Below are 19,275 nucleotides of genomic sequence, written 5' to 3'. Positions count from 1 at the left end.
ACTAATTTCTCACACTAAATTATGTTTTGACATTTAATCTTTAAAATTCTAATATTTCCTTCCTGTTTATTTAGCCATGCCGTTTGACGCCTATAGACCTTGTTGTAATACTTTTGTTACCTAAATGGTAGATATCCAACATTCAAAATTTAGGAGGTAGAGAAAAAATATAAAGAAAAAGTTCAAATCATTTCTAATTCCCACTATCTCTAAACACTGTTACCACTTTATTACCATTGAGCCTTTTTTTCTATGGGTATTTCTCTAATACACTTAAAATCATTCTGTGTACAAAAATTTTTCTGCTTCTTTTTCACCTAACCTTTTAACAAACACCTTTCCCATGTTAATAAAACTGTTTGAGTATCATTTTAAATATTCTTACTTAAATCTACATACTATTCCTATTCTTGAGGATGTTAAATTATTTCCAGGTTTTTGCTATTATCAACTAACACTAACCTTGGGACCTCAGTATTTGTCCACATTTTGCATTATTTCTTAAGAATAGATTCTCAAAAGTAGAGAATTACTGGGCAGCCTAAGGCTCTTGATATAAAGTAGAATTGCCTTATAAAGTGGTTTTATTCATCTAACCCCGCATAGCCATACTTGTAGCAATACCCTCTCTCATTGCACAAAGATTTAACAGTGCACGAAGATTTAATAATGTCATGCCCTTGTAATGCATTATGCCTTCTGCCCTTTATTCTTACCCTTTTAATCTTATGTAACGCTTTCCCATTAACTTCTGCCTTGATCGTGATATCGCAGCTTGTCCCAGTCATTCGATCAAATTTGGTAGCAGAATCTTTGCACGGGCTTTTCTTTGCAAATCCTTTGGTGCTCTTTTGCTTTATATATGCTTCCAGATGGACCTCGTTTGGTCAAATCTGGGACTGTGTCTTTACGTGGGGCAATTTAGGCAGATTTTCTTTATTGTTATGATCTGTCTGGCCTGGCTGCTCTCATAATCTTATATGCTTCCCATTTTTTAATGATCCTTCGTCTTTTTTGACATTTTACCTTTTGGTAGTCTGCTTTGTTTATAGCATTGATTATGATTTCAAAGGTAAACATTCTAGTTTTCATTTTGCTAGGGACTTCTAAAACATACATTGTTAACACTCTTAATCCTGTTTTTATACCTGGCTAATAAAGAACACTTTTTATTCCCTCTTGTGAAATTAAAACAATTTTTGAGATGATTGGCTCTTTTTCCATACTTTGACACTTTTTATTCCCTGAATCCAATGTGATTAAAATTTAACTATTAGTGATCAGTGTTTTTATTTCCTAACCTCTGTAACCCTCATTTTCATTCGGGTGATCACCCTCACTTTTTTTCCACAACTTCCCTATTCAAGAATATTTTTCTGTGATTCAGCCCTAGAAGATTTGGGAGACATTCCTAGGCATTCTTTGCCGGAAAGGTGCTCATTTGATAAACTTTCAGAGATCTGCAGATTTCTGAAGGTCTCCCTGTTATCCTGCGTGTGAATAACTTGTCCACATATTGCGGAATTCCCAGCTCTGCCTTTTTCCCTCTGAAATCTGTGGAGCTGGCCTCTCAGCTGAGGCATCAGTGTTAGTGGATGTACAAGCTGAATTTTTACTCTTGAAAATTTTGTCTTTTTTTTAATTCAACTAACCAGTTACCCTTATTGATCCCTGACTGCATCCTGAGTCACTTATCTGGGTGCTTTTAACATACTCACTTTAGCTCGTTTTTTTGCTTGATGGCTTCTAGCAGCCTTTCTCTTTTTGTTCAGTATTGGTTTTGTTTTTTTTACCTCGTTATGTCTTCCTGTTCTTTGGGGTCGTTTGTTTGTCCAGAGCCCATCGATCACTGGATTGCATGTGAGTTCAGCTGTCTGCTAGGAAGGATAATTGATCACTGCAGTGCATTAGGCTGCCGGAACCCGGCATGCGTCGGCTCCTTCCCTGTCGGGGCCTGCTGCCAGCGTGCCTGGTCTGATGGGTGGCGCAGGAGGTCCACCTCCACACCTCCCCGTCTGCGTGCACCTCTCCTCTCGACCCCTCTCCACCCACAGCCGTGTTCCCCTGCTCCCCGCCCTGGCCTTCATTTCTCAGTCTCTGTCTGTAGCCGTGGTTCCCTTGTGCAATTATTGCTAATTAATTCCCAGTCAGAGTGATGGTTGGTTTAATTTTCTTTCCTTGAGAGCCCTTGCCTGGGCAGAATTCCAAGGTGCCGGGCCAGGTGGCTCAGGAGGGTCTTGGTGTAGAGGAGGCCAGAGAGCAGCACAGGGCTTGAGGGACCAGCTTCCCAGAACAGTGTCATTGCGGTACGTGGGCCTCTCACTCCTGTGGCCTCTCCCGTTGCGGAGCACAGGCTCCGGGCGCGCAGGCTCAGCGGCCACGGCTCACGGGCCCAGCCGCTCCGCGTCACGTGAGATCTTCCCGGACCGGGGCACGAACCCCTGTCCCCTGCATTAGCAGGCGGACTCGCAACCACTGCGCCACCAGGGAAGCCCCACTGTGTCATTTTGATCATTGTCATCCTGGAGTGACCTGGCTAAGCCAGAGCCTTCTCCCTCCCAGTCAAGTCTTCTGAAGCCAAAAGAAACTCAACGGGGTCCAGGAACCTTGAACAGTGTCTCCGCTGCAGACTCTTGACAAAAGGGGAAATGGTCTCACATCACAGAGCAGGCTCCGCGGAAGACCATCTTCATCTTATGCCCCAGAGTTCCTCTTCTCACGGCCTCTAACCACCCCCTCCCTTTTCCCCCCAGGCTTCCCTCTCGTCCCCTCCCTCTGGGGACTCTCAGGCACTTTCTTTGGGGAGACAGTTTACTCTGGCTGCTTTGGATTCTCTCCTGTCACTCCTCAGAGAGGCAGCATGAAAGAATCCACCTTTTCATTATTTATTTATTTATTTTTGCAGTACGCGGGCCTCTCACTGCTGTGGCCTTTTCCGTTGCGGAGCACAGGCTCCGGACGCGCAGGCTCAGCAGCCACGGCTCGCGGGCCCAGCCGCTCCGCGGCATCTGGGATCCTCCTGGACCGGGGCACGAACCCGCGTCCCCTGCATCAGCAGGCGGACTCTCAACCACTGCGCCACCAGGGACGCCCCCACCTTCTTATTTTTAAAGGCAAAAGTTTATTGTTTGTTTAGGGGACATACAGAACACTTAGGAGATGCAGAATTCCCTTAACGAGAGAGATGGGATCTCGCTGTGTTGCCCAGGCTGGGGCGCTGTGGTTATTCCCAGGCGCGATGCCACTACTGATCAGCACAGGCGGGTTTGGGGGTTTTTGTTTTGTTTTGTAATTGAAGTATACTTGATTTACAGTGTTGTGTTCGTTGTTTCTGGTGCACAGCAAAGTGATTCAGGTATATGTATATGTATTCAGTTATATATATATTCTTTTTCATAATGGTTTATCCCAGGAGATTAGATATAGCTCCCTGTGCTATATAGCGGGAACTTGTTGTTTATCCATTCTATGTATAATAGTTTGCATCTGCTAACCCCAAACTCCCACTGCATCCCTCCCCCAACCCCCTCCCCCTTGGCAATCACAAGTCTGTTTTCCATGTCTGTTTCTGTTTCATAAATAAGATCATGTATGTCATATTTTAGATTCCACATATAAGTGATATATGGTGGTATTTGTCTTTCTGACTTACTTCACTTAGTGTGATACTCTCTATATAATCTCTGCAAATGGCATTATTTCATTCTTTTTTGGTGGAGTAATGTTCCGTTGTATATATACATATACCGCATCTTCTTTACCCATTCATCTGTCGATGGACATTTAGGCTGTTGCCGTGTCTTAGCTATTGTAAACAGGGCTTCTATGAACATAGGGGTGCATGTGTCTTTTTGAATTATAGTTTTGTCCAGATATATGCCCAGGAGTAGGATTGCTGGATCACATGGTAATTCTATTTTTAGTTTTCTGAGGAACCTCCATACTGTTTTCCACAGTGGCTGAACCAACTTACATTCCCACCAACAGAGGAGGAGGGTTCCCTTTTCTCCGCACCCTCTCCAGCATTTGTTGTTTGTAGACTGTTTAACGATGGCCATTCTGACCGGTGTGAGGTGGTACCTCATTGTAGTTTTGATGTGCATTTCTCTAATAATAAGTGATGTTGAGCATCTTTCCATGTGCCTGTTGGCCATCTCTATGTCTTCTCTGGAGAAACGTCTGTTTGGGTCTTCTGCCCATTTTTCGATTGGGTTGTTTGGTTTTTTGTTACTGAGTTGTATGGGCTGTTTGTATATTTTGGAAATTAAGCCCTTGTTGGTCACATCATTTGCAAATGTTTTCTCCCAGTCTGTAGTGTCTTTTCTTTTCTTTCTTTCTTTTTTTTTTTTTTTTTTTTTTTTTTTTTTTTTTTTTTTATGGTTTCCTTTGCTGTGCAAAAGCTTATAAGTTTGATTAGGTCCCATTTGTTTACTTTTGCTTTTACTTCTGTTGCCTTGCGAGACTGACCTAAGAACACAGTGGTATGTTTTATGTCAGAGAATGTCTTGCCTATGTTCTCTTCCAGGAGTTTTATGGTGTCATGTCTTGTGTTTAGGTCTTTAAGCCATTTTAAGTTTATTCTTGTTTATGGTGTTAGGGTGTGTTCTAACGTCCCTGATTCGCCTGCGGCTGTCCAGCTTTCCCAGTACCACTTGCTGAAGAGACTTTTTCCCCATTGTATGTTCTTGCCTCCTTTGTCGAAGATCAATTGACCGCAGGTGTGTGGGCTTACTTAGCACAGTTTTGACCTGCTTCTTTTCTGACCTGGGCTGGTTCATGCCTCCATAGGCAACCTGGTGATCCCCTGCTCTCAGGAGGTGACCACGTTGATGCTGAACTTAGGGCCTAGTGCACTGCAGCCTGGAACTCCCGGGCTCAAGTGATCCTCCTGCCTCAGCCTCCCAGGAAGCTGGGACTGCAGGCGTGTGACACCATGCCTGGCCCAAAGAATCCACCTCGGAGGAGGGAGGAAGGAAGGAAGGCTGTGAATTCTTCTTCCCTAATACTTTATCCCTGTCCACAACATCAAGAACACCACCACCATCACCATCTTCATAACCATCACCACCACCATCAGCAGCATCACCACCATCATCATCACCACCATCATCACCACCACCTTTACCATCATCACCACCATCACCTTCATCATCAGCATCCTCTTCATAAACATCACTACCATTACCGCCATCTTCACCATCATCATCATCACCACCATCATTACCACCACCATCACCATCATCATCATCACCATCTTCATCACCATCACCACCACCATCAGCAGCATCACCACCATCATCATCACCACCACCATTACCGCCATCTTCACCATCATCATCACCATCACCATCATCATCACCATCACCATCATCATCACCACCATCATTACCACCACCGTCTTTACCATCATCACCACCATCACCATCAGCATCACCACCATCAGCATCACCACCATCATCACCACCACCTTTACCATCATCACCACCATCACCTTCATCATCGGCATCCTCTTCATAAACACCACTACCATTACCCCCATCTTCCCCATCATCATCATCACCACCACCATTACCGCCATCTTCACCATCATCATCATCCCCACCATCACCTTCATCATCGGCATCCTCTTCATAAACACCACTACCATTACCCCCATCTTCCCCATCATCATCATCACCACCACCATTACCGCCATCTTCACCATCATCATCATCCCCACCATCACCTTCATCATCGGCATCCTCTTCATAAACACCACTACCATTACCCCCATCTTCCCCATCATCATCATCACCACCACCATTACCGCCATCTTCACCATCATCATCATCCCCACCATCACCTTCATCATCGGCATCCTCTTCATAAACACCACTACCATTACCCCCATCTTCCCCATCATCATCATCACCACCACCATTACCGCCATCTTCACCATCATCATCATCCCCACCATCACCTTCATCATCGGCATCCTCTTCATAAACACCACTACCATTACCCCCATCTTCCCCATCATCATCATCACCACCACCATTACCGCCATCTTCACCATCATCATCATCCCCACCATCACCTTCATCATCGGCATCCTCTTCATAAACACCACTACCATTACCCCCATCTTCCCCATCATCATCATCACCACCACCATTACCGCCATCTTCACCATCATCATCATCCCCACCATCACCTTCATCATCGGCATCCTCTTCATAAACACCACTACCATTACCCCCATCTTCCCCATCATCATCATCACCACCACCATTACCGCCATCTTCACCATCATCATCATCCCCACCATCACCTTCATCATCGGCATCCTCTTCATAAACACCACTACCATTACCCCCATCTTCCCCATCATCATCATCACCACCACCATTACCGCCATCTTCACCATCATCATCATCCCCACCATCACCTTCATCATCGGCATCCTCTTCATAAACACCACTACCATTACCCCCATCTTCCCCATCATCATCATCACCACCACCATTACCGCCATCTTCACCATCATCATCATCCCCACCATCACCTTCATCATCGGCATCCTCTTCATAAACACCACTACCATTACCCCCATCTTCCCCATCATCATCATCACCACCACCATTACCGCCATCTTCACCATCATCATCATCCCCACCATCACCTTCATCATCGGCATCCTCTTCATAAACACCACTACCATTACCCCCATCTTCCCCATCATCATCATCACCACCACCATTACCGCCATCTTCACCATCATCATCATCCCCACCATCACCTTCATCATCGGCATCCTCTTCATAAACACCACTACCATTACCCCCATCTTCCCCATCATCATCATCACCACCACCATTACCGCCATCTTCACCATCATCATCATCCCCACCATCACCTTCATCATCGGCATCCTCTTCATAAACACCACTACCATTACCCCCATCTTCCCCATCATCATCATCACCACCACCATTACCGCCATCTTCACCATCATCATCATCCCCACCATCACCTTCATCATCGGCATCCTCTTCATAAACACCACTACCATTACCCCCATCTTCCCCATCATCATCATCACCACCACCATTACCGCCATCTTCACCATCATCATCATCCCCACCATCACCTTCATCATCGGCATCCTCTTCATAAACACCACTACCATTACCCCCATCTTCCCCATCATCATCATCACCACCACCATTACCGCCATCTTCACCATCATCATCATCCCCACCATCACCTTCATCATCGGCATCCTCTTCATAAACACCACTACCATTACCCCCATCTTCCCCATCATCATCATCACCACCACCATTACCGCCATCTTCACCATCATCATCATCCCCACCATCACCTTCATCATCGGCATCCTCTTCATAAACACCACTACCATTACCCCCATCTTCCCCATCATCATCATCACCACCACCATTACCGCCATCTTCACCATCATCATCATCCCCACCATCACCTTCATCATCGGCATCCTCTTCATAAACACCACTACCATTACCCCCATCTTCCCCATCATCATCATCACCACCACCATTACCGCCATCTTCACCATCATCATCATCCCCACCATCACCTTCATCATCGGCATCCTCTTCATAAACACCACTACCATTACCCCCATCTTCCCCATCATCATCATCACCACCACCATTACCGCCATCTTCACCATCATCATCATCCCCACCATCACCTTCATCATCGGCATCCTCTTCATAAACACCACTACCATTACCCCCATCTTCCCCATCATCATCATCACCACCACCATTACCGCCATCTTCACCATCATCATCATCCCCACCATCACCTTCATCATCGGCATCCTCTTCATAAACACCACTACCATTACCCCCATCTTCCCCATCATCATCATCACCACCACCATTACCGCCATCTTCACCATCATCATCATCCCCACCATCACCTTCATCATCGGCATCCTCTTCATAAACACCACTACCATTACCCCCATCTTCCCCATCATCATCATCACCCCCATCATTACCACCACCATCACCATCATCATCATCACCATCTTCATAACCATCACCACCATCACCACCATCATCACCACCACCACCATTACCGCCATCTTCACCATCATCATCATCACCATCACCATCATCATCACCACCATCATTACCACCACCATCACCATCATCATCATCACCATCTTCATAACCATCACCACCATCACCAGCATCACCACCATCATCAGCACCACCATCATCACCACCACCATCATCACCACCACCTTTACCATCATCACCACCATCACCTTCATCATCAGCATCCTCTTCATAAACATCACCACCATTACCGCCATCTTCACCATCATCATCATCACCACCACCATTACCACCACCATCATTACCACCACCATCACCGTCATCATCATCATCATCATCATCTTCATAACCATCATTACTACCACCATCTTTTTTTACATTTTTAATTTACAATTTAGTTATTTTTTATTATTTTTTATTGAAGAATAGTTGATTTACAATGTTGTATTAATTTCTGCTGTACAGCAAAGTGACTCAGTTATATACATGCATTTTAAAAATATTCTCCATTATGGTTTATCCCAGGAGGTTGGATATAGTTCCCTGTTCTATACAGTAGGATCTTGTTGTTTATCCATTCTGTATATAATAGTTTGCATCTGCTAATCCCAAACTCCCACTCCATCCCTCCCCCACTCCCCCTCCCCCTTGGCAACCACCAGTCTGTTCTCTATATCCATGAGTCTGTTTCTGTTTTGTAGGTACGTTCATTTGTGCCATACTTTAGATGCCACATATAAGTGGTATCATATGGTATTTGTCTCTCTTTCTGACTTACTTCATTTAGTATGGTAATCTCTAGTTGCATCCATGTTGCTGCAAGTGGCATTATTTTGTGTTTTTTTATGGCTGAGTAGTATTCCATTGTGTGTATGTATATATATATTTAGCACATCTTCTTTATCCATTCATCTGTCGATGGACACTCAGATTGCTTCCGTATCTTATATATATATATATATATATATATATATACCGCATCTTCTTTATCCATTCATCTGTCGATGGACGTTTAGGTTGTTTCCTTTTCTTGGCTATTGTGAATAGTGCTGCTGTGAACATAGGGGTGCATGTATCTTTTTGAATTACAGTTTTGTCTGGACACATGCCCAGGAGTAGGATTGCTGGATCATATGGTAACTTTGTTTTTAGTTTTGTGAGGAACCTCTATACTGTTTTCCATAGTGGCTGCACCAACTTACATTCCCACCAACAGTGCAAGAGGGTTCCCTTTTATCCACACCCTCTCCAGCATCTGTCATTTGTAGACTTTTTAATGATGGCCATTCTGATGGGTGTGAGGTGGTACCTCACTGTAGTTCTGATTTGCATTTCTCTAATAGTTAGCAGTGTTGAGCATTTTTTCATGTGCCTTTTGGCTAGTGTACGTCTTCTTTGGAGAAATGTCTACTTAGACCCTCTGCCCATTTTTGGATTGGGTTGTTTGTTTTTTTTGTTATTGAGTTGTGTGTGCTCTTTGTATATTTTGGAGATGATGCCCTTGTCGGTCGCATCATTTGCAGATATTTTCTCCCATTCTGTAGGTTGTCTTTTCATGTTTTTTTTTCTTTTATGGTTTCCTTTGTTGTGCAAAAGCTTGTAAGTTTGGTTAGGTCCCATTTATTTATTCTTGTTTTTATTTCTATTGCTTTGGGAGACCTAAGAAAACATTGATACAGTTTATGTCAGAGAATGTTTTGCCTATGTTCTCTTCTAGGAGTTTTATGGTGTCATGTCTTCTGTTTAAGTCTTTAAGCCATTTTGAGCTTATTTTTGTGCATGGTGTGAGGGTGTGTTCTAATTTCATTGATTTACCTGTGGCTGTCCAGTTTTCCTAGCACCACTTGCTGAAGAGACTGTCTTTTTCCCATTTTATATTCCTGCCTCCTTTGTCAAAGATTAATTGACCATAGGTGTGTGGGTTTATTTCTGGTCGATCTATTCTGTTCCATTGATCTGTGTGTCTCTTTTTGTACCAGTACCACATTGTTTTGATTACTGTAGCTTTGTAGTATTGTCTGAAGTCTGGGAGAGTTATGCCTCCTGCTTTCTTGTTTTTTTCCCCCCTCAGGATTGCTTTGGCAATTCTGGGTCTTTTATGGTTCCATATAACTTTTTGGATTATCCTAGTTCTGTGAAAAATGTCATGGGTAATTTGATGGGGATCACATTAAATCTGTAGATTGCTTTGGGTAGTTTTGTGATTTTTAACAATAGTCTTCCAATCCAAGAACATGAGATATCTTTCCATTTCCTTGAATCCTCTTTAATTTCCTGTATTAATGTTTTATAGTTCTCAGCATATAAGTCTTTCAGCTCCTTGGTCAGGTTTATTCCTAGGTTGTTTTTTTTTTTTTTTTTTTTTTTTTTTTTGGTGCAATTTTAAAAGGTATTGTTTTTTTGCATTCCCTTTCTGATGTTTCACTCTTAGTGTAAAGAAATGCAACCGATTTCCGAATGTTAATCTTGTATCCTGCTACTTTACTGAATTCCTTTATTAGATCTAGTAGTTTTTCTGTGGAGTCCTTAGGGCTTTCTATTTATCGTATCATGTCATCTGCATATAGTGACAACTCTACCTCTTCCCTCCCAATTTGGATACCTTTTATTTCTTTTTCTTGTCTGATTGCTGGGGCTATGACTTCCAATACTATGTTGAACAGAAGTGACCCAGCACCATCTTTCTCATTATCATCACCATCACCACCACCATCATCATCATCATCATCATCATCATCATCATCATCATCATCATCATAGCAGCTACTGTATGAGTATTTGCTATGTGACAAGCACAGTGCTGAGCATTTTATATAATTTTTTCATTCAATCCTTACTACAGTGTTATGAGATAGCTACTACAGTGATTTCTGTTGTGGTGTGGAGGTCACAGTACTAGTCATTGGTGAAGCCGGGGCTCAAACCTTGGTCTGTCGAGTCCATACCCCTGCCTTCATGCTGGAGCCCTGTGATACCCCCATCCCAGTGCAGAGACACTGACCCTAGATGTCCCCCCACCCCTGTACCAGATCTCCACCCACGATCCCTCCCCAACTCCTTTACCCTCTGTGCCCCTTCCTTTCCCGCCACAGGTGTATGAGGGTGGGAGCAATGTGGACCAGTTTGTGACACGCTTCCTCCTGAAGGAGACAGCCAATCAGATCCAGTCCCTGCTGAGCTCGGTGGAGAGTGCGGTGGAAGCCATCGAAGAGCAGACCAGCCAGATCCGGTGCGTTGATGGGACCTTGTGGGGGCCTGTGGGAATGGGCCGTGTGTGTGCTGACCTGCTGCCTGGTGGGGACGTTCGTGTGCTTGGGGGCTGGGTGACCTTGGGCAAGCTGCTGTTCCCCTGTGTGCCTCCACTTCCCCAGCTCTTTAAGTGGGGACGATTATATACCTGCCTCCTCACAGAGTTCTGACTAGTTCCTAGACTCTGATCAATTTGGCCACATTTCCATATTGCTCACCTTATTGTTTAGCTAAAACTATTCTATTGTTTGACTCATTTTTTAAAACCTGGGAATAAATTTAGGAAACTCTGGTGACTATTACCATCATTCAAAAACAAGTATCACATGCTGTGAGTGAAGAAATTGTAAAACTAAGCGCTGTTGGTGCCCGCAGTCAGCATGGACCCTGAGGCCCGCTCCCTCTTTGTTCAAAAAGAGAGGCTGTGAGATTGTAGATGGGCATTGAAAACAGAGGAGCATCAAAGCGTGACCTCAGAAAGGTTGAAAGAGCCGTGAAATGGAGTGTTTTTCTCCCAATATTAGTTAGTGTGATTTAAAGCCTTGTTTGTGGGTCCTTGAAGCCGTGGAAAAGTACCTGGTGTCCCCCCTCTTTGCAGGGGGACACTGTTGGGGCGGTGAGATGGGGGTCCAGAGAGTTAGCAGCCTCCTTCCGGCCTGGCAGGGCCAGGCCCTGGGGGCCACGAGCCCTCCCATTTGCTGTCCCAAGTTCCAGCCAACTCCTCTGTGCCCGTTCTTCCCTGAAGAGCTGATGTGCAAAGGGTAAATAAAGAAATAGAAACAGGCGGGGGCAGCTGCCAGATGCCCAAGCGTTACTGAGCCTTGAGTCTCTGCCGCGGTTTTCCAGGCAGAGACCCGGCACAGCAGGGTGCTGGGCCTGGGGGTTTGTGTTTTTTTGGTTGGTGGCGGGCTTGTCCCAGTCAGATATGACTGCAAAGGCTGCTCAGTGATGCTGTTCGCAAAATGCCTTTGCTCTGAGCACCTGCAGCCCGGTCACCTAGGATATGCACAGTGCAGATTCCTGGGCTCCGGCCATGCCAGCTGGATTAGGGTCCCTGGGAGCTGAGCCCAGGACTCTGCATAGCTGGTCAGTCTTGTGATTCTGAGGGTTCCCAAGGTTAACAGCCTCAGCTCTGGAAGTTGTCACGTAGATTTTCTTCATTTTTTTTTTTTTTTTTATCACTATCTTGATTTTAAAACCTGCGGTTTCGATCCTGCTGCAGAACAGATAGGACCGCTGCGTGATTTTCAGAGCCGATATCCTCCGCTTTGCCAGTTCCGTCACGTGTCAGCCGTTACACCTGCCTGCCCCCTTTCTGGAAGCTTACTTTGGGATGTTGTTGGCAGGGGTGGCACATCGCGATGGGGAGACACATCTGCCTCACAGGCACTGCCACCTCAAACCGCCCAAATCTCAGCTGTTTCGGCTCTCAGCTGCAGGTCCCCTGAGCATCCTCTTTCCCAGGCCTGGGGACGTCGTGACCCAGGCACGAGCCACTGGTTCAGACCCTGCCGCCCTTGGGGGACTCCCACTGGTCCCACTCGTGGTCTGAGTTTGTTGAGGCTCCACGACTGACACCTCAAGGAATCTGCCAGCCTTTCTCCTCGCTTGCGGGGGGGTGGTTGGCCCCTCTGCACGGGGAGAGGCTGCTGGGCTTTCAGGCTCACAAGAGGCAAATTCCAGAACATTACCAAGGTAGCCCTGGGGACCAGGCGTGTCCGCCGTGCACACAGGAGTGTGTGTGTGTGTTGGGGGATATGTGCGTCTGGCTGTATTTTTATGTCTGTGGTGAGTTTTCCAGCATTTTTGCACATGGGGGTTTGGGCATTTGTTGAGTCGCTGCTGCGTGCCAGGCACAGTGTTTGGTGGGCTGTGTGTGCACATAACGTAGTGTGCGTGGCGGGTGGTGTCATGACAGGGGATGGGGCCAGGCTGAGGTCAGGATCACGGATCTTTGTCTTTCAGATGCCCGCTCTCGACTGTGTCTTAGGGCTTCCTTTTTTGGACAGGGGGCTTGTTAGCCAACTCAGGCCCCTTCCCCAGAGGGCAGTGAACGCTGAATCGGCTCCCAGCGAGGCCGGCAGGGCCGGGGAGAGGGGCAGCCGTGGGCTGCGGGGAGGCTGGGGGCCTGACTCAGCCTCGCCCGGCCCTGGAACTAAACCTCCCGGGAACAGGGTCTGGGTTCCTGGAAAGGATCTGAGTTCAGATCCCACCCCGGCCCCGCTTGCAGCGTGGCCTTGGCCGGTGGGCCTTGTGTCCCCCTCTGTAAAACAAAGGCCACGATGTTCACTTCACAGGGACGGGGCTCCACGGAGTGAGTTCTGTGCACGTTTCAGCCCCCAGTTGGTGCTTAATGTTTGTCGAAGCTGCCACAAGCGACCAGAGCCCTGCAGCCCCCCTCATAGTGTGTGTTGCCCCACTCCTCTGCAGACAGAACCACAGCAAACCCAGCCACAGCGTGGTGGAGACCTGGTCTGGGAGCTCCACTCCCGTCTACGCCCACAACCACAAGCTCACGGCCGTGGAGCAAGGGAAGAGCTTCCCGCTTGGTGAGCGAGCAGTGGCCCAGAGTTGGGGCCACTGGCTGGCGGGTCCTGGGGGGAATTCTGAGAGTGGTCCACATGGGGCCTGGGCCTCCCATGGGGACCGAGCCTGGGAGGGCTGGGGGCAGGTCTCAGCCCCGGGGCAGGGCCGGGAGCTCCCCTCCACCTTAGGCCTGGCCCTGCGCCTCCTGCCCCCATCAGCATCTCTGTTCTTCTTTCCCAGCCCCCTCAGACTCCAGGGAGGAGGGCCTGGAAGCCCAGATCAGCAGGTTGGCGGGGCTGATAGGACGGCTGGAGAGCAAGGTGAGCCCACTGAGCCCTCGCCTCTGTCCCTGCATCCACCCTCCGCCCTCCCAGCCCTCAGGGAATGCAGGGAGGCCAGAGCTCGAGACAGAAGTCAGGAAGCCTTGGAAAGGACACTCCCCAGGTGGAGTGCGGACTAAGGCTGGATGCTGGGAACGGGTCTATTGTATAGGAGGAGCTGTGGAGGGTGGGCGGGCAGCCAGGAGGGGCGTCTCGAGGAACAGAAAGTAGTTGGCAGGGTCACGGGCAGCAAGGGAACAGAGCTTCAAGGAGGCGTTAAGGGCAGGTGGTAGCTTAGAGCCAGCTAGGTGGTGGGTGAGGGATGGTGACGTCCCAGGAGAGATTAGGATGACCGGCAGCGTGAAGTCTTAAATGTGACATGACACATCCACAAGTGATGCAAAGTGGCACAGCCTTTATGGGATCGTGTTTTCGGAGAACATTTCACGGCTCGGTAGGCACTCAGGATACGATTGTGTTCGCTTTGCAGGGCTGCCAGAAGTGGGGCTTAAACCCCAGCATTTATTCTCTCAAATCAGGGTGTTGGCGGGGCTGGTTTCTTCTGAAGCCTCTCTCGTTGGCGTGTAGACGGCCGTCTTCTCCCTGGGTCTGTGTGTGTCTGTGTCCTGATCTCTTCTTATAAGGACACCAGTCATATTGGATTAGAGCCCAACCATGTGACCTTATTCGAACTTAATCACCTATCCAAAGGTCCTGTCTCCAGATATAGTCACGTTTTGCGGTACTGGGGATTGGGACTTCAACATATGAATTTGGGGGGAACACAGTTCAGCCCATAACGATGACCATTCGTTGGAAGAAAGAAAATAATTTGCCTTAAAGTTTACCAACAGGCTCCAGTATCGGACTGCCTGTATTTGAATCCTGGCTATACCACTTAACAGCTGTATGACCTTGGACCAGTGACTTACCCTCTCTGAGCCTCAGAGTTCTCTAACCACAGAGAAAATAATCACAGTGGCACCTCTCACAGGGTCATTGTGAGGATTCAATAAAATGATATCTTAATGGCTTAGCACAGAGCCTGCTGCACAGTTAGCATTTAATATTAGCAGTGTTATTTAGCAGTTATTATTAGACATTCTGATGCCAGAACCTATACACACACCATACCTGTATATCAACATAAACCAAGATAGCAGGCATCTCCAGGCTGTAGGGTTGCAGTGGCAAGTTTACAATTTTCTTACTTCTCTGATTTTTTTTTATATCTTTTGCAAAAGGGCAAAAGAAAACTAGTGCTTTGATGGGTTTGTGGGTTAGTTCTGAGGGATTCGTGCGGGCAGTGGGTGGGGCTCCCCAGGAGGAGGTGAGGCGGAGCCTCGGAGAGGAGTTCGAGGGAGGAGGCGGCCAATCCCCCCTGCAGGTCTGGAGCCGAGGTGGGATCTCGATCCCCCCCCACCCGGCCCCCCCACCTCCAGCTAAAGCCGGCTCCTGGGTGGGAGCGGTGGGAAAGGCTCGGCGGGGACCCTGAGGCCCGGTTGTCATAACAACTCTGCTGGCGCCCCCGGGGGAGGCTCTTTGAAGCTTATTTTTAGCGCCCCAGTCGCCTTAACAACCGGCTGGCTGGAAACCAAGGACCCGGGGCGGGGGTGGGGGGGGGGGGGGCCTCTTGCCAGCCTCTGATTGGCCTGAGCTGCGAGCAGGGGCCAATCCGGGACCTGCTCTGGACCCCGCCCTCCAAGGGCCAGCCTGAGCGCTCCTAGCTGTGCCTGGGCTCCTGGAACGCTGGGACGGGCGAGCGAGGCAGGGAGACGGGGCGGGGGCGCAGACGTGGGTGCCGCCGCCCCTCCTCCACCCTCCCCTCATCTTTACCTCATCCTCACCCTCACTGCCGCGGGGCCCAGCTGGCCAGGAGAAACCTAGGGAACCAGTTGCAGCCCCTGCTCTCCAGGAGCCCATCTACACGGTTTTAAAACCATGGAAAGAGACTTGCCCTGCCAGGCAGACCTTGGCCACCTACAAACGCCTACATGCACACCCTATGTCCCCGGAAAGTCAGTACCCTCTCTGGGACCGGCTGTGTAATGTATGGGGCCCCTTGTTCCAACAGTATTAAGAATGTCCAGGTGGTGACTGCATGGGTCATGGTCCTGCACATCGGCCACTCTCTCTGTTTTCCTTAACAGCCAGCTGATGCGCCTCACTCACGTGCTTGTGTAGAGAAGAAAGACCTGGGTGCGGGATTGCGCCAGGGACACGGGCTGTCCTCGTGGGGGATGGGCAGGGATGGGCACAGGGGGGGCCTTTATTGGGTGCCCAAGACAAGGGAAGAAGGGTCCTGATTCCATGGATCAGGAGAGAGGCTTGGCCTCAAACTCAGACTCTGACCCTGGACCAGCTTCTGTGGCCTCTGGGTTCTCTGCTCTGCCATACTGGTGCTGGGCACCATTACAGACACAAGCACGGGGCCAGGAGCAGAGTGCACGGGCTTCCTGCTTTCCTAGAGCTCACAGTAGGGCAGCCGCGACCTCGGGGAGTCTGGCAAGTTACATAAGATTTGGTATAGAGGGTTTAGCCCCCAGGGCCGGTGGAAGGCCAGCGAGCACAGACCACCTCATTCAGGCCGTTATATTCATGAGGCGCCAGGGGCTGTGACTGGGGGCGACGTGTAAGTTGTCGGGGAACCTGTTGCCAGCAAGGCTGTCGGCGGAAGTTGTGACAAAACCCCAGCGTCCTGGGTTCAGCACAGTGGAGCCTCCTTCGTGTTCCCTGCAATTGGCGTGCTTGGCCTCTGTGGCTCCAGTGCCCCCTAGATGCCACGGCCAGAAGGGACCTGTGCCACTTCCTGTGGTTGGCCTTCCAGCCTGGCTTCCCGGCTCCTCTCTTGAGCCAGCACTGTGCCTGGAGGGTGGGCTGAGCCCTGCCCAGAGAGGCCTGGCCCTGGGAGCTCCCACCCGCTCGGGGACTCCAGAGCCTCTGGAACCGTGGGGTGGAGGGGCTGGAGCTCTTCGGTGGCCCTGGGTGCTCAGGTGTCACTGTGGTGGTCCTGGGAGCCTCCCTAGCAGAGGTAGCCTCTGTCTCTGGCATCTCTTCACGCTTTGTTGTCGCAGACCCTTTGGTTTGACCTCCAGCAGCATCTCTCGGATGAAGAAAGCACCAACATGGTGAGGACCCCTCTCCCGTGGCCCCATCCCTGCCTGAGCCAGGCCTCAAGATGCAGGTGGCTTAGTGTCCCTGACACCTCTACCCTGGGACCACCACAAGGGGAGACGCAGCCCCAGCACTTGGCCACCCTCCCCTCCCATGAGCATTCTTAGAGGCTCCAGGGCTGTGGTCAGTGCGGCCTGGAGCAACGTAATCAGCAGGACAGTGACGTCAAAATGCTGATTCAATCAGAAACAATTTTGCTGGTCACTCATTTTGTTGTGTCCTGGACCCGAAGCCTTGCAGGCAGCTCCCAGTCTCTCTAGAGCCTCTTTAAACGTCCCTGTCTGTTTTTTCAGCACTTGGGGGACCACTTCCTGCATTTGGCTTCTTAAGTTTAGCTCATTTTTTGCCAGTTTCCACGTGTAAGAATGAAAAGTGTTTGTGGGGGGGCGGGGGAGTGGGTCGGTTTTATTCTGAAGTTATCCTATCCTGGGGAGGCGGGCTCCTGGGCTGGGCGGGGTCCCGGAGGAAGCGGGCTGCCAGGGAGCCCGCAGGGTGGCTCACACTGGTCCTGTGGCCCCGGAGCATCTGCAGCTGGTCCGGCAGGAGATGGCCGTGTGCCCTGAGCAGCTGGCCGAGTTCCTGGACTCCCTGCGTCAGTACCTGAGGGGCACCGCCAGAGCCAGGAACTGCTTCCAGTGAGTAAGCCGCGGGGCGCGGTGGTGGCCGGGAGCTCTGTCTGGGGTGGAGGCACAGGGCAGGACCGGCCTCACCCCTGAGAACACACCGGACCCCAGGGAAGCCCCCTAGCGGGGTGGTTACAAGAGCTGGGTTCAGGTCCTAGCTCGGGCTCTTCCTTGCTGTGCAAACGTGCCAACTGACTTAATCTCGCGGACCTCAGCTTACTCATCTGTAAAGTGGGTCCACTGCCCAGACCCGCTCCTTGGTGGGGTTGGAGGCGTCAGTGGAATAATGACCGTGGCGGGTACAGGCCAGTGCCTGGCACCCAGCGCCCACTCAGCGTTAGCCACCATGGTTGCTGCTGTGGCTGCCCCTCGGGGGCCTCACCCTCTGGTCCCTGCTGCCAAGGCCTGCATCCTTGCTGGGGGTGGTTCCAGAGGGCCGTTGGCGCAAGCTGCCGGGCTGTCTCCTGTCTGTGGCCCACCCGTCGGTGCCCAGTGGACAGTAGCTGTAGGCTCCGTGCCTGTTCCCTGCCTCGAGTCTCTCCCTCCCCGGTTGCTTTTTTCCTACCTCAAGAGCATATGTGCCTCCACCTGCTTCCCGGTGAAGCAGGTGGGCCAGGCCTGGGGGTACAGCGTGACTCAGCTGCTGTTGCTGCACGTTAATTCCAGGTGGTGGGAGAGAGCAGGTGAAGAAAGATGATTCCGGTTGGCGGTGGGCGCTGTGCAGGCTTTGGGGAGGGGCTGCATGTGTGCTGAGGCTGAGTGATGAGCGGCGCCGCCCGCAGAATCCGAGGCCCAGCACAGGCTCGTGCCCAGACCTGGCGTGGCAGTGAGGGTGCCGTGTTTGAGAAAAAGCAAGCAGCTGCTGTGGCTCGACAGAGTGACCCAGGAGTGGGTGGGTCAGAGGGCCAGAGAGGCAGGCAGGCCCTGCTTGTTCCGGGGACCAGGGACCGTGGGGGAGAGATGCTTAGGCAGGAGGGAGACTCAGTCTCGCCTCCCTTGTGTAAGAAGGGGTGGCAACAGGCGTGCAACTGGCGGCCAGGGGGAGTCTCAGATTCTTCAGCTTCAGGAACTTGATGGAGGACGGGGCCACAGGCTGAGCTGGAGAAGCCGGAAGGTCAGGCGCGTGGGTGCGGGGAGTCGCACAGGCTTTTTGCGCCACGTTAAGTTCCAAATGCCCCTCGAGGTGCCGCTGTACAAGTGGGGAGACCCGGGGGGGGGGGGGGGCATGCAGGGGTCACCTGGAGCCACGGGGGCCTGGGGCTGGGAAGGGCCGGGGGGGGGCAGCACCCC

General features: G+C 50.0%; 1 protein-coding gene across 1 annotated transcript in view; it reads left to right on the top strand.

Annotated features, from left to right (window-relative positions):
* NECAB2 (N-terminal EF-hand calcium binding protein 2) overlaps positions 1–19,275 on the top strand; it is a 41,013-nt gene that overhangs the window by 19,799 nt on the left and 1,939 nt on the right. The window contains exons 6-10 of the mRNA XM_007452525.1: positions 11,186–11,322; positions 13,773–13,891; positions 14,109–14,188; positions 17,263–17,316; positions 17,885–17,997. Of these exons, the coding sequence (XP_007452587.1) occupies positions 11,186–11,322; positions 13,773–13,891; positions 14,109–14,188; positions 17,263–17,316; positions 17,885–17,997 (503 nt within the window). The remainder of the gene's footprint in view (positions 1–11,185; positions 11,323–13,772; positions 13,892–14,108; positions 14,189–17,262; positions 17,317–17,884; positions 17,998–19,275) is intronic.

This window comes from Lipotes vexillifer, unplaced genomic scaffold, assembly GCF_000442215.2.
Source record: "Lipotes vexillifer unplaced genomic scaffold, Lipotes_vexillifer_v1.1 scaffold443, whole genome shotgun sequence".
Taxonomy (NCBI): Eukaryota; Metazoa; Chordata; class Mammalia; order Artiodactyla; family Lipotidae; genus Lipotes; species Lipotes vexillifer.
This window is presented reverse-complemented; position numbering and strand designations above follow the sequence as displayed.